Source organism: Hevea brasiliensis, unplaced genomic scaffold (assembly GCF_030052815.1).
Source record: "Hevea brasiliensis isolate MT/VB/25A 57/8 unplaced genomic scaffold, ASM3005281v1 Scaf353, whole genome shotgun sequence".
Lineage (NCBI taxonomy): Eukaryota > Viridiplantae > Streptophyta > Magnoliopsida > Malpighiales > Euphorbiaceae > Hevea > Hevea brasiliensis.
Window position 1 is genome coordinate 62,273 of NW_026614866.1, and position 15,936 is coordinate 78,208.

A 15,936-nucleotide genomic window follows, 5' to 3' on the forward strand; every position below is an offset into this window, starting at 1 on the left:
GTTTGAATTTATAAAAAGGGTTTGGACTTGTTCAGGTATGAAGGCGCTGCCAAGTTAGCCATGCACATAAATGGAGGCTCTGTTTTTGAATATTCCTTTTTGCTTTTTTAACTCATTCGCCGAGCACACCAAAAGCAAAACAAATTTACACAGGTAAAGGAAAATAACAATGTCCTGTAGAAGGAAGGAAGACGCTTCCTGTCATAGCGTGCATGGACCGGATATAGCTAATGTGGGGAAACTTATCTTCATATTAAAATCTCTTGTTTCTTTGCTGCTTCCCACTCCCTGTTTAACAATGTCAGGTAATTTACTATTGACACTCTTGTTATTATGCTCCTTGCTTAGCTGCAACGCTCAAAATCAGGGAAATATAACCTTGGGATCCAGCCTCACAGCAGGATCCAATTCCTCTTGGCTCTCATCCTCTGCCGATTTCGCCTTTGGGTTCTATCCTCTCACAAATGGCCTCTTCCTTGTTGGGATATGGTTTGCTAATATACCCAATAAAACACTTGTTTGGTCCGCAAATCGTGACATCCCGCTGCCAACAGGATCAAACGTCACCCTGACTAAGGATGGCAGGTTTGTGTCTACGCACACTGTCACGGACTGAGAGCTTATCTTCCCCAAACTCAAGCAACCCGTGCGGCCTTAGTCTTCCCCCTAAGACTAAGTCAGCCTTCCAACACACTTAGTCTATTTAATAGACTAACAAGGGTGGCAAAAGTATGCCCAAAGTGAGTAGGTACAAAAGGAAACACAAGATAAAAGTGGGAAGAATTTGGGCAAAAGGAAGGTAAATTTTATAACTCACGAAAATGGCAATTACAAGCCTAAAACTTCACAAGTGAGCTAAAATTTGGCTAAGTGTACAAGGAGGTTTGTGGAACTCTCTATGCCTCAAAATGCACCTCAAGACCCCTATTTATAGTGGTTTGGCCGAGCTTGAACTCCCCTTGGCGGCCAAAATTCGAAATTGGGCGGGCTGCAGTTTTCTGGCGGGAGAACCTCATTTTGGCGGGCTGCTGCGCAGGCGGGAACCTCGTTTGGGCGGGCTGGCGCCCAGCCCGCGCGCGCCCGTCGCGTCCCGCGCGCGCCCGTCGCTTCCCGCGCGCGATTTGAACCTCGCCTGGCGTCCCGCGCGCGCCTCGCAGCTCCCGCGCGCGATTTGAACCTCGCCCGCGCGCGCGCCCTGCCTTCCCGCGCCAGTTTGAACCTCATTTGCCCGCGCGCCTTTCCCGCGCGCGCCCAGCACTCCCGCGCGCCCGTTCCCGCGCGCTCCTCTGGGCTTCGGGCCCGCGCCTCGCCCGGTGAACCTCGTTTTGGGCCTGTCTCGCCCGCAGGTCGCTGCCACACGCCCGATTGGCCTTCGGGCCCGCGCTAGGCCTCCTGAACCTCGTTTTGGCCCGCGTAGCTCCCCAGCTTGCTCCGCAGGCGCCAGTAGGCCTCCAGCACGCAGTGAACCTCATTTTGGGCCCGGCTTGGCAGCTTGAACCTCATTTCGGCCTGCACTTGCCAAATTGCTCCCCAGCTCACCCGATGAGCCTGTTTAGCCGACGAACCTCATTTTCCGCCCGCATTGCCTGCCACACAATGCGTACCATCCCCTTTGCCCCGCAAGGACTTACGCCCACTGAACCTCCCTCTGTAGGCCACCTTGCGAAAAAAATTGGACCTCTACGGGAGTGAAAATTTGTGGGGTGACATTCTCCCCCACTCAATCCCAACGACGCCCTCGTCGTTTGGACTTCCTCCCATGTCTCCGTCCATGCTCAACTTTGTTGCCTTGGGCTTGCTCCAACTGTGCTTCAGTGCCTCCCTTGTCCCTGTGGCTTGGTGCACCAGCTCTCCCTTCGGCTTTGCACCTTCCTCTGCTCCTCCGTGAGCGATTTTGCCTCGGACTCCCCTGCCTTGGCGATGCCACATCCCCTGGACTTCCGGCCACTGACTTCCCTCGTGCACAGTCCACCTTCCTCCTTGGTGGATGCCCCTTTAGCAACTTAGGAGTGTTTCCCTCCTTACACTCCTTTGATCCACTCTTGGGAGTACCTCCTCCCTTTCCATGCTGCTCCTTCCCCTGGACGACAGCAGTTGTGGTTGATGATGGCTTCTGCACCTCCATGTGCATGGTTGCAAGGGTCTTCGACGGTGAGGGCTTCCCCCGCAACACAGGAACCATGTATGTACCACCTCCCTCTGTGATACATATGCTGTTGGCAAACAGCATTGGGATCGCCTTGACCCGATCCACGAAGTCGACCCCAAGCACGCACTGATATTCATCCATGGACACAACAAAGAAGTCTAAGGTACCTTTCCAGTCACCGATGCGTACCTTGACATTTCGGGCTACGCCATGCACCAAGTTGGGTGTGGAGTTGACCGCCTTCAACCATCCCATCTCTCTCTCATATGGGATACCCAACCTCTTGGCTTCTTCCTCCTTCAGGAAGTTGTTGGACGCCCCTGTGTCCATCAGTGCTAGCACCTCCTGTCCTCCTACCCTCATTTGGACAAAAGGCAGCCCCTTGCTAGCTTTCTCAGTTTTCTGCCCCTCTACCTTCAAGGCGCATAACTGCAAAGAGCCTATGGTTGCCTCCCTTTGTGGACGAGGGTCCTCCTCCCTCTCCTCAATCAATGCCGAGAGTCTGCTCTTCTTCGGACACTCCCGGGCTCTATGGGGTCCATCACAAAGAAAGCACGAAAGAGGAGGGCGTTGCATACCTTGGTCTTCCTTCTGAACCTTGTTGTGCCCTTCCTTCGGCTTGTACGGTCTATAGCTTCCATCTTTGCCATGGCTGGAGCTTCCCTCGTTCCTCTCCTTTCGTGGACTTGAATTCCTTTCGCGCCTATGGAGCTCTATGAGGGACTCAGCAATGGAGACAGCAGTGGCTAAGTCTCGTGCTCCACGCCGCTCGATCTCCAACCTTGCCCAATTCTGCAGGCCATCAGTGAAGGCAAAGAGAGCTTCCGTATCAGGGTAGTCCGGGATCTCCAACAGGGTCTCCATGAACTCCTTCACATACTCCCGAATACTGCCCTTGTGTGATAGACGCCTCAGCTTGGCTCTTGCCTCATGTGCAGCATTCTCCGGATAAAATTGCTTCTTTAACTCTCTCTTAAAATCATCCCAGGTGGAGATAGTGCACGTACCTCTTTCAATGTCTAGTAGCCTCCTGCGCCACCAGACCATTGCGGTGTCTGCCAGATATAGTGGGGCATGGTCGATCTTTCTGGCATCCTCCGTAATCCCAAGCGCCCTAAAGTATTGCTCCAAACTCCACAGGAAATTATCAATCTCCTTTGCATTCCTTCCTCCATGGAACGCATTTGGCTTAGGTACCTCCACCCTAGCCGTGGGAGCAATTGAGGTAGTGGCAGCACCCACAACACTACCTTGCAGTATAGCCATTCGGACCAAGGACATTTGCTCCTCCATGTCCTTGACCTTCCCCATCACCCTATCAAGTTCCTCCCGCAGGAACCTATTTTCTTCCCTTAAAGCAGCAACCTCATTAGAGAAGGAAATTTTGAGAGACTCACCTTCTCCCATTATCTTGTCGATGGCTTGGTTGAGGGCCCCTTGCATCTCTTCTCGGAACTCTTCCATCCCTCTATCGAGTTCCTCCATGCGGGTGTCTAACTCCTCAATCTTCTCATCTCCATCGATCAAGTGGAGCTCTACCTTGGCAAGCCGTGTCTCAAGGTCCCCAAGCTCCTCCCTGGCTCGGCTGGGATCTCTGGACTTGCCCCTCCTTCTCCTGCTGCCTTGCTCCACAACCGTAGGAGCAACACTTGTACCTGGAACAATCTCACTCGGATCTGACATGATCACCCCTTAGAGCAACCGTAGCTCTGATACCACTTGTCACGGACTGAGAGTTGATCAACCCCAAACTCAAGCAACCCGTGCGGCCTTAGTCTTCCCCCAAGACTAAGTCAGCCTTCCAACACACTTAGTCTATTTAATAGACTAACAAGGGTGGCAAAAATATGCCCAAAGTGAGTAGGTACAAAAGGAAACACAAGATAAAAGTGGGAAGAATTTGGGCAAAAGGAAGGTAAATTTTATAACTCACGAAAATGGCAATTACAAGCCTAAAACTTCACAAGTGAGCTAAAATTTGGCTAAGTGTACAAGGATGTTTGTGGGACTCTCTATGCCTCAAAATTTGCCTTAGAACCCCTATTTATAGTGTTTTGGCCGAGCTTGAACTCCCTTTGGCGGCCAAAATTCGAAAATGGGCGGGCTGCAGATTTCTGGCGGGAGAACCTCATTTTGGCGGGCTGCTGCGCAGAGGGAACCTCGTTTGGGCGGGCTGGCGCCCAGCCCGCGCGCGCCCGACGCTTCCCGCGCGCGCCCGTCGCTTCCCGCGCGCGATTTGAACCTCGCCTGGCGTCCCGCGCGCGCCTCGCAGCTCCCGCGCGCGATTTGAACCTCTCGCCGCGCTCACGCCTTCCGCGCCCGATTTGAACCTCATTTGCCCGCGAGCCTTTCCCGCGCGCGCCCGTTCCCGCGCGCTCGTCTGGGCCTCGGGCCCGCGCCTCGCCCGCTGAACCTCGTTTTGGGCCTGTCTCGCCGCGAGTTCTGCCACACGCCCGGTGGCGCCGGGCCGCGCTAGGCCTCCTGAAACTCGTTTTGGCCGCGTAGCTCCCGGCTGCTCGCAGACGCCGGATGAGCCTCCGGACGCCACGAACCTCGTTTTGGGCCCGGCTTGGCAGCTTGAACCTCATTTCGGCCTGCACTTTCCGAATTGCTCTCCAACTCACCCGATGGGCCTGTTTAGCCAAAGAACCTCATTTTCCGCCCGCATTGCCTGCCACACAATGCGTACCATCCCCTTTGCCCCGCAAGGACTTACGCCCACTGAACCTCACTCTGCAGGCCACCTTGCGAAAAAAATTGGACCTCTACGGGAGTGAAAATTTGTGGGGTGACAACACCAATGGAAGCATATTTCCTATATACGATGGTGGTGCTGCCAGTTCAGGTTCCATGCAAGACAGCGGCGATTTCGTCTTGATGAATTCAGGTTCACAGCCCATTTGGCGGAGCTTCGATAATCCAACAGACACAATTCTGCCAGGCCAAGAACTCAAGAAGATACAATCCTTGTTTTCCAACTCCAACGGAACAGTGGATTTCTCAACCGGAAGATTCAAGCTGGAGATGCAGGAGGCCGATGGAAATCTGGTGCTTTCAGCTTTCCGATTTGGTGGTCCAGCTTATTGGTTCACGGGAACTTCGGGTCAAAATGCCAGTTTGGTCTTCAATGAGAGCAGTGCGTTAATGTATATCGTCAATGAAACTGCGATTATTTACCAGATGACGAAAACAAGCGATTTGCCAACTTCAATTAATAGCTATTACCACAGAGCAACGATAGATGATGGTGGAAATTTTCAGCAACATATCCATTGTCGCAATAGATTTTGCGGTCGCCTGGACGATCACTCACCGAAGTGGGAAAAAGTGAGGAGTCGCCACCTTAGTTTTGAGGGAAACTAAAGAAAACCATTTGAGAAGTTAAATTAAAAATGAAACCACTTCAAAACAGAGATTCTAAGTTCGGGGTCCGTAAACGGGTGGGGAAGGTGTTAGGCACCCCACCTCATCCCTTAATAAGGGTAAGTAGATTTAATTCTGCGTCCTTTATAAATTAGTTAGGAGGGCCTAGGAGGCAATGTTAATCCTTTTGGTAGAAGGAATATTTGATTTTTCACTAAATTTGGATCACCCAGATACATAAGTAAATGAGACAACCTTAGTGAATGGGTGTGAGAATCGGATAAGAACTCTCCTCCAATCTCTTTTAAGTTATTTATTAAAATTTTGAGGGGAGACCGGATAAGAACCCTCCTCCGATCTCTTTTAAGTTATTTATTAAAATTTTGAGGGGAGACCGGATAAGAACCCTCCTCCGATCTCCTTTAGAGTTATTTATTAATGTTCCGAGTTGAGACCGGACAAGAACTCTCCTCCGATCCCTATTTAATGTTTATTAGAGTTTTGAGTTGAGACCGGATAAGAACTCTCCTCCGATCTCTATTTAATAGTTATTAAAATTTTGGGTTGAGACCGGATAATAACTCTCCTCCGATCTCTTTTAAATTAGAATTTTGAGTTGAGACCGGATAAGAACTCTCCTCCGATCTCTTTTAAATTAGAAAGGAGCCTGAAAGGGATTTTTCCGATCTCCCGAATTTTGGTGTCCTAAGAACCTAAGGATAAGGATCCTTAAATTTAAAGAGGTTGGGGATAAGATTTCTCGATACCTTTTGGCTAGATGGGGAAAACTGGATTTGATTTACCGACCTTTCGTGTATTCATCTTACCAATATCTATTAATGCCCGACCTATTCCGTTTCGTTTATTTTGGTTTTATTCCACTTTGTGACATCTTTGTCGAATGGCTGTTTACGTCAACCTAATAGTTTGGCTATCTTCCTGACGTGTTACTCATGTCCTCTCTTTTAAAAGAGACCTCTAAGTTGCAGCTACCTACGTTTACCCAACCATTTACATACTGCTAGGAGTTAGAAAAACTTACTTTCAGAAATGACGGAGATCAATAAAACGAACTGATCACTAAAAAGATGATTTGAGAGTGGCTTTCTTTGAGGATTACTTGTGCGGAAATGATCTTGAAGAAAATCGCAGATGTAAGAAGAGCAAGGAAAATGCGGAAAATAAACGTAGACACCTAATAAAACAGTAGCATGAACTCTCACAATAACATTTTTCTTAGGTTCTCCTGTACAAAATAATCTTGAAGAAAGTTGCAGATGTATGAAGAACGAAGGAAGTGCAGGAAATAAACGTAAACAGCAGTATGAACTCTTACCTGTGAGGAGCCGGATCTACTAAAATAGTTACAGGGTGGCAAAGCAGGATGAGACAAAGACCGATTAGCCCGAGGGTGGTGTTCTTCGTGAACTGGAGGGTACTTAGCTAAAGAAATGAGTGATATGAAGTTGATCTTGGGCAAGGAAAACAGAGATGATAAAAGACAGAAAGTGAGAGTATGATCGGATAATGAACAAAGCGGAAATATAGAGTTCAGATTCAAAATCTCTTCAAGAAAACACTTGAAAACTAGTTTCCAAAGTCTTTTAATCAACACTTCTAAATAGCGAGTAACAAACTAAATGAACTTTGAGTTCCTCTTGCTATAATAACCCTCTCGCCTATTTTTTCGTCCGTCCGTCCCTTGAACAGCTTTTTATGCGGTATTTATAGGAATCGTGCTCTTCGTGAAGGGTCGGGATTTATCTGAGGAGATGGAGGGTCGAGATTTGAAGGACATGATCGGAGGTTCAGGAATTAAAGAGAATCAAAATGAATGGTTGAGATCACTCTTCATAATATTTGTCATATTCTTCTTTCCATCTGACGGTCCCAAATTTTCTTGTCCGGAACGATCCGAGGGTTAAGAGCGAAGACGCCGTATTGTTGTCTTCTCTCTTGATCTAAGGGTTCCGGTTTGTCTACAAGTGGGATCAACGGTGGAGATTGGGATGTACAGGATGTCATGACATACCACGCACTGTCGAGATTATGGCGATTCTTTGGCGTCGGTGGAGATCTCGCCTGCAACGCCTTAACTACCTCGGCTCGATTCTCAAGACGGTTATTGGAATTTGTCTTATTCTTTTTGCCTACCGATCCCTCCTCTTTCTGATCTCTTTCACATGTTCTTTCCGACCTTTCGTGCTGGTCTCCCACCTTCCGATCTACTATTCCGATCCTTTCCCTTCTTCGGGTCTGGTCTTGGTCAAAGTATTAATTGTCCCTCGATTCCGGCGTTAAGCCGTTTTCTGCTCAAAGAATAAATGCCCATTTCCCCTATATATACCCACATCGCGGAGACATTTTCTTCATCGATTTTCCTCTCTTCTTTTCTTACTTTCCCCTCGTTTGCTCGGTGGAAGTTCGCTATAATCGTGGCTTTGATCTTTTCCGATGAACTTCTTTACTTACCGACTGAAAATTCACGATCCCGGTGATCGAATGACCTTTACTGACGATGGTGAGAGGACTGGATTTGACCGATCTGTATTGCGGACTTTGATTGTACCGATCTCGAGTCGCTCAACTGAGTTCATTCGGCTTCTCATCGCATTTGGTGTTCCGACAGCGTCTTTCCTCCACATTGGGTGTTCCGACAGCGGGTCGGTTTCAGGTGGTAACATCGGTGACGATGTCTCTCATCTTCATGGGAGTCATAGTCACCCCATCTGAGCTGCACATCTATCCGATGCCAACAATAGGTCTCTGGTCAAACACATCTTTTGATTCACCACAAGACTAGGCTTTGACATAGGCCTTTTAGATAGGATGTTCCACCGTCTCTAGAGATCGCCCAAATGATGTAATCCTAAAATGTAATCAGATCTCTAGAGATCGCCTAAATGATGTAGTTAGACCTTTATTGTAGTCCGATCCCTAGAGATCGCCCAAATGATGTATTTTATTTTTAATGCAATCCGATCTCTAGAGATCACAGAAATGATGTGATCCAATGTTAGTGTAATCCGATCCCTAGAGATCGCCCAAATGATGTAATCCGATCTTTTGAAAATAAAGACTTCATTTTGTCGGTTATCATCTTATTATTTTTGCATTGATTATTTTCCGATCTCTAATGTGGTTATCCGATCTGTTCTTTACCCGAATGACACTTAATCGATCCTTTATTCAAAATATTTAACTTATTATGCCGATCTCCAATTAACCGATCTCGTAACATTCGGATATTTGAGAGAAGTGTCGAAACAGTATCGAGTCCCACCAATCGATGCGCCTAGAACCTCGCGAGCATTAAATGCTCGGACTAGTATAAATAGGGGTGGAAGGGTTAGCCAGTTGTTCTCTCATTCCATTTTCAATCCCCTGCTCACAACTTCGAAGTTCTCTCGTTTTCTCAAGTTCTTCCGACGCCGATCAGACTCCGGTAAGGGCTTTGATCCTCTTTTTAATTTAAATTCTTTGTTTCTTTTGAAAATGAACGGTGCCGAAGGTCAGAGAGCGGCGAGCCCTCCTTCGATTCAGTTCTCGTGGTCATCGTCTGAAGAAGAGGCAGTCGGGCCAAGCGTTCAACAAGAACCTCCCAGGGCCTCCGCTCCAACTCGGGGGCGGGTCATACCATCGAGGCTCGCACCTTCTTCAAGGAGAGAGACCCTTCCTATAGACGAGCTTCCGTCGGTTCTTCGAGAATCCGATCTGCAATCGTTTGTTCAAGAATACAATATTTGTCCTGATTCATATGAGCTGATCAAGTGTCATGGCGATCTTCGTGTCGATCACTCTTTTGAAGAGAATGACATGATCATGGTGTACGAGGAACAGTTAAAGGCCGGTCTGAGGTTCCCTCTAGCCGATTTCTATAAGGAGATCCTAAAACTTCACCGAGCATCCATTGTTCAAATTCACCCCAACTCGTGGCGGATCTTGGTAGCTTTCCGAGGTCTATGCCGAGCTAAGGGAATCAGACCTACGGCTAAGGTGTTCGCCGAGCTGCATGCACTAACTCGCCAAAGGATGACGAACATGGTTCTTTCAGTAAGCCTCATTGCGGACTCTTTTCCGATCCGCCTCATCCCTTAAGAATTGGAAGAACCGGTTCTTCATTCCGAGGAGTAAAGATCCGAGCCGCTTTGAGGACTTTCCTCGTAGCCGTGGTACCAGGGCCCCGCTCCAAGCACATTACCACGAGTCAAGAGGAAAGCTTAATAGTGATGGAGCTGAAAAGTCGCCGCCACTCTAAAATATTCTGTCCAAATGCGGTGGCCGAATCGCACCATTGGACCATGCAATCGATCACCGCCAAGATCGCGAACTTCCGCTCTCGACCTCGGCATTGGTATTTTCTATATCTCGGTTCTCGGGACCTTAGCGATCTCACTAACCTCTTTTACGTGCGGTGTATGGCGGGTGGTGAGGGTTCTAGGAAGCGGAAGAAGGAAAGAGAGATCTCCGGAAGATAAAGGAGATGAAGCGTTGAACGTCTTCAAACACCCGGCCACGAACACAGGGAGATACAAAGAGACCCACCTCAACCTTGGTCCGCCCACCACCGAAGTCGGATCTCCTCCTAGATCGGAAGAGCGACCCCGCCTCTCTCGCTTATTCCAAGCACGGAAGGGAGCCTACTCAAGCTTCGGGAGGACCTCTTCTCATGGCGCTCAAATCGATCGATCGCTTGAAGAATAACCGATCGTTAGGGAGAACCCCGATTTTGCCAAAGTCCTGGATCTACCATCTTCTTTCAAGAGGATCGACAGCTATCCGGAATGGTCTCGATGATATCTTGACTCGAACCATGAGCTTGAATGTGGAGTGTCCGTGAACCGACCATGGTTCGGGAAAAGATTCAGCGTCTGGGTAAGGAGGTCGGGAAGAAAAATCAGGACTTGGCTTCCCTCCGATCCCAACACTCATCCGCTCGGGAGTATATATCTCAAGTCGAGGGACGGGCGAAGTCCCAAGAAGACCAGCTGGCCGAAAAGTCTCGTGATCCGCCGAAGAGAACGGGCTCTCGAGAAGTCCGTGCACTTCGTGCCAACGAAGCCGCTCAGTCGCTCAACTTATAGAGGAGCTTAACGCGAAGGATAAGGAGCTTACAGAGAAAGACAAAGAGCTTAAGGAAAAAGATGAAGAGATGGTGTCAGGAATAGCCGGAGTCTATGTGAATGCTCACAAGGATCTCTTGGCCGAACTCCAAAAGCGCTACCTCAAGAGGACTTCTCTGGATGGATGACCGGCTCCCGAGGGCGACTGCGAAGATAGTGAGGAGGAAGTCAAGGTGAGGGAGAGAGGAGAGTGATCCAAATGTAGATCAGTGGGGTGATCCTCACCAATAACTGTACAGATTATGATATGAAATGGAATGCCTCTTTGTTCAATGAATGATTGTGATCGGAAAATTTTAAACCATTGTTTGTCCGAGTATTTGATTGTATGAGCACAAAGAAACAAAAACTAAATGTGATTATTAATCTAAGTATGAGAGATCGGAAAGCACTTTAAGCATGAGATCGGTAGGGAAGAAATCTTTGAACGGAACTTGATTGAAAATTTAACTCGAACACTTAAGATCGAATCCTCATTAAATCGAACCAAAACTTTAGCTCTTAAACCTTCGGAAAGGAGGTCAGCAATAAAACTGGTAGGAAAAGATCTAGTGTCAGTTCATTTTATTTATCAACAGAGATCAGGAATATACTTGACAGGTCCGGAAATTCGACAACGGGTTTGGGAGGTCGGTAAATGATTTGAGAGATCGGCGAGGCTTTAATGAATGTGAGGACTTAGCATTGATTCAATTCTTTGTGAGGAGAGATCGGAAATGTGACCGCCTATCAAAGAGGGATCGGAAACGTGATTAGCTGTTCAAAGAAGAATTTTTATTGATTCTAGGGTTCGGCCAAAATATGGTGTCGACATCCATCCCAAAGTTAATGGAAGCCAGTGGATAAGCGTGTGGAGAGCAATCACTCAACCATGCACTGTGAATGGCATATGTGGTGTGTATGGATACTGCACTACCGATAATAATCAAACACAAACAGTAACTTGTAGCTGCCTTGGAGGTTATTCTTTATTGGATCCAAATATCCCCTCCAAAGGTTGCTTTCCTGACATCCCACCGGAACAGTGCAGCAACAACACTCGATCGCAGGTGACTTACACAGTAGATCAGATTGAAGACGCCGATATCCCAAATGATTTTACGGCAGATTTGGCAGAGATAAGAAATATAGACCTGGCCAATTGTACCAAGGCAGTTCAGAATGATTGCTACTGCATGGCTGCTACATTCAATGTGAGCGGATCTGTTTGTCGCAAGTTAAGGATTCCTTTCTTTACTGCGAGGAAGAGTAACCCTGCTACTATTGGGGTAGTAGCCCTCATCAAGGTTCCTGTTGGGACTAATAATATTCCAGAGGATGGAGAAAAAGATTCCCGTACTGTTCTTATAGTGTGCCTTTCAGTAACCAGCGTGCTTGTCCTGTTTTTCGCAGCGTTTGCGCTCTATTACCACCCTATAACCAAAAGATTCAAATCCAGAAAACCTCCATCAGTTCCATACGCATCGGATTTTAACTTGAGAGCATTTACATTCCAGGAACTGTATGAAGCAACAGATGGGTTCAGTAACAGGATAGGAAAAGGATCTTTTGGCACTGTTTACAGTGGCACTCTTGGTTTCGAGGATAAAGAAATTGATATCGCAGTGAAGCAGTTGGACAACGTGATCGAACGGGGTGAGAAGGAATTTTTGACAGAAGTGAAGGTAATTGGCCAAACCCATCACAAGCATCTGGTTAAGCTGGTGGGCTTCTGCAACGAGCGAAGCCACCGTCTTCTGGTCTATGAGTTAATGAAAAATGGGCCACTATCTGGTTTCCTATTTCGAGAAGAGGAGAAACCAAGCTGGGATCACAGGGCAACCATAGTGCTACAAATTGCGAGAGGCTTATTATATTTGAACGAGGAATGTGATACCCAAATCATCCACTGTGACATTAAGCCGCAGAATGTGCTACTTGACGAACATTACACGCCCAAAATTGCAGACTTTGGCCTAGCAAAGCTGCTAATGAAGGATCAAACAAGAACAAGTACCGATATGAGGGGAACAATGGGTTACATGGCGCCAGAATGGCTCAAGCATGCTCCGATAACAGCCAAAGTAGATGTCTACAGTTTTGGAGTGATGCTGCTGGAAATAATTTGCTGCAGAAGGCACATAGAGCTGAATAGAATCGAGGAAGAGACGGAAGAGGATGACCTAGTGTTAACAGATTGGGTGCTGAAATGTGTTAGAATGGGGAGGCTAAATTTGGTGGTTAATAATGAGCCTGAAGTACTGGAAGATTTCAGAAGGTTTGAGAGACTGGCAATGGTAGGATTATGGTGTGTTCATCCTGACCCCATCCTCCGACCAACCATGAAGAAGGTAACACAGATGTTGGAAGGCACAGCAGAAGTAGGAGTTCCACCACTTGCTCATGATCTGTCATTGTCTTAAAAATAAATTTAAAATAAAGAATTACAGCATAGTTACATTGATGTGGCCTTTGCCACAAATAAATTTCTAAAGAAAATCACTCTTAAATATTAATATAATAGAAATTTTTTATCTTTATATTAAAATTAAAGAATTATCCGTACTTAATGAATGTCACTATTAATAATTTTAATATATATATATATATATTAATTTTAATATATAAAAATAATATAATATTTTAAATTTTTTAATAAAAATTTCATAATAAAAATATAAAAATAATATAAAATTTTAAATTTTTTAATAAAAATTTCATAATAAAAATAATTAATGTATACTAATATATTACGATTTACTCTACTTATTATTGTATTAAAAAATAATTGTTAAATAATTTATAATTTATATACAATAAATAATGTCATATATAAACTCTGTCATATATTAATTATAAAATAATATCATAAAAAAGAATATCACAGACTTTAGAAAATACCCTCTTACTATATATATATATATATATATATATATAAAAAGGAGGCTATCCAATTCATTAGACCTTCCTCTAAAAAAATGAGAAAAGCAGCAGGGGCCAGGGGAATGGTTGGATTGGATACGTATACTAGAAAATGGCCGAAGAAAAGAACACAGAAGATATGTGGATCAATGGGTTGGGTGATCTTACGTCTACCTAACACTATTGGGCTTAATGGACGTTGTCGTGTTTTGGACGGATCAAATGGATCCATTATCACCAAGTTCGAGTAATAAGACCAAATTAAAAAATTAAAAATAAAACCAAAGTTTAGAAAGCGTAGGCATGCAGCATAGAAAATTATATATAAATAGGGTTGCAAAATGTAATAATTTTTACAGGTCATGAGGTGGGAGAACAAAGCCAAGTGAAAAGATTTGAGGGAAACAAAAAGGAAGGCAAAAGTCCCCCAAAAGTCCTAAGACCAGGGACGGAGGGAGCAGGAGATCAAGGGGGCACTGGCCCTCCTGAAATTTTTAAAAATTTTGAAGATAAATTGATAATTTTTCATTTAACTCTAAAAATCTTTTGCAAATAACATCACCGCTCATCTTTTCTCCATTCTCCTCCATCTGCTGCAAGCAAAAGAATTATCTTTTTGCAATTTCTCTCTTCATCTCCACTCCACTCCTTTCTTCAATTTTACTTCACAATTGGATCATTTGTCTTTGCCTAGCTCTATATGTAAGTTCTAACTTCTAAACCCATTTTAACTTTATAATTTTTATTTTTGTTTGTTTAATTTTTGTCTTTTTTTCTTGTGTAAAATCTATTTAATTTGATTTTCTGCCATAGAATAATATATAGCAAATCTGAAATTTGATTTTATTTTTTTATTATAATTATTGTTAATTTTTCTTTCTATTAGTTAATTATTGTTTGACAATTCTAGTTGGGCAATTTCTATTTTTCCAAGCTTAAACTCTTGACTTTTTGCATTATGAGATATGGTATGATTTTAATAGTACATAGATTTTTCTTCTTTTTTTGATTGATTTGATTTGAAAATCTTTGTTAGGTTGATGATGTAGAAAAACTTTATTTTAATATGAATTTAAAATATCATATGATTTTTTTTCAAGAATATATCATCTGAAATTTGAAGTCTATTTCAAGTGAGCTATTCATGAATCTAACTAATTTTATAATAAATTAACTTTCATTCAAACAATTTCAGATTAAAATTAAATCCAAATCTCTTATTTGAAATTATTGTATCCAAATATTGCACAATAAATAAATTGTATGAAGCTAAATTTTGATATGAATGGAATCAATCATGCTATAATGTTTTAGAATTTGTGGTCCATTTGCACATATTTTCTTTTTCTTCACCAAGAAAAATATAAAATTGTTTGATTTTCTGCATAGATTATCTGTTTGATTTGCCGCTGATAATTGTTTGATTTGATTTTTTTTAATAATAAAAATTACTCATTGTATTCATTGATATTATTATATCTTTTCTATATAAATTTTTTACATATTTTATTTGATAAAATTTATTTCATAGTTGCATTGATATTGTTATCTCAATTTTATATAAATATTGACTGTTTTTAATTTTTATAGATATGAAGCGATTTTTTAAAAGAAAATCAAACACTGCAAAATCATCATCATCAATCAATCAACTTGTTCAACTAGCACCACCTAAGTATGTGATTGTTGAGGAAGTTGAGGTCAATATAGAAAATATTCCTTCTGATCCAGGACTGCGACTTAACATAATGAGCTATTCACCTGATATTAGGAATCAGGTATGTAGAGCTTACTTACTTAAAGATCTATGTTAACCACGCCATCATAAATTTCCTCAAAAGATAGATAGAACTTGAAAACGGACATTTATTACATCTTGGTTTGATGAATTCAGTAGTTGGTTAGAACATATTATTGAAAAAGATACTGCATATTATTTATATTGTTATCTTTTTGCAACTGGGTATAGTGAAAGAGGTTATGATGCTTTGTATCTGAAAGTTTTACTAATTGGCGAAAGAAAGAAAGAAAAATTTTGAGAACATGTAGGAGACCATAATAGTGATAATAATAAATGTCGGTTAGCTTGTAAGATTTGATGAACCAAGCTCAACACATTGAAGTTTCTTTTTCAAAACAATCAGAATAGTAAAAAATTGAGTATCATTGCAGGTTAAATGCACCAATTATATGTCTTCGTTATCTCTTAATGCAAGGATTGGTTTTTTGAGGGAATAATGAGTCTAAAAATTCATTAAATTAAGGAAATTTTCTTAAATTATTAAAAGTTCTGGCTTCATGTAATGAAGAAATTAATAATGTTTTGTTGAAGAATACTCCTGACAATCTCAAACCCACATCTCCTGATATTCAAAAAGATATCATTAATATAGCTGCAAC

At 43.8% G+C, this 15,936-nt stretch overlaps 1 protein-coding gene and 1 long non-coding RNA gene across 2 annotated transcripts; one reads left to right on the forward strand and one right to left on the reverse strand.

Moving 5' to 3' along the window:
• Nucleotides 1–783: 783 nt before the first annotated feature.
• LOC131177205 (uncharacterized) lies at nucleotides 784–4,584 on the reverse strand. Its single transcript, XR_009146822.1, has 2 exons — nucleotides 4,480–4,584; nucleotides 784–1,219 (listed from the first exon to the last, which is right to left on the reverse strand). It is a non-coding gene; the product is annotated as an uncharacterized LOC131177205 (long non-coding RNA).
• Nucleotides 4,585–4,678: 94 nt separating this feature from the next.
• On the forward strand, nucleotides 4,679–13,078 carry LOC110654122 (G-type lectin S-receptor-like serine/threonine-protein kinase LECRK2). Its single transcript, XM_058142153.1, has 2 exons — nucleotides 4,679–5,416; nucleotides 11,448–13,078. Exons 1-2 carry the CDS (start codon nucleotides 4,679–4,681, stop codon nucleotides 13,035–13,037), a joined length of 2,328 nt encoding a protein of 775 aa, XP_057998136.1. The 3' UTR covers nucleotides 13,038–13,078.
• The last annotated feature ends 2,858 nt before the right edge of the window (nucleotides 13,079–15,936 follow it).

What these genes read in the sequence shown, in the direction of transcription:
- LOC110654122 (XM_058142153.1), top strand. Translation starts at nt 4,679, where the DNA reads ATGAGCCTCCGGACGCCACGAACCTCGTTTTGGGCCCGGCTTGGCAGC. An exon ending in GTGGAAATTTTCAGCAACAT is followed by an intron (nt 5,417 to 11,447) that starts ATCCATTGTCGC and finishes TATGGTGTCGAC; the next exon opens with ATCCATCCCAAAGTTAATGG.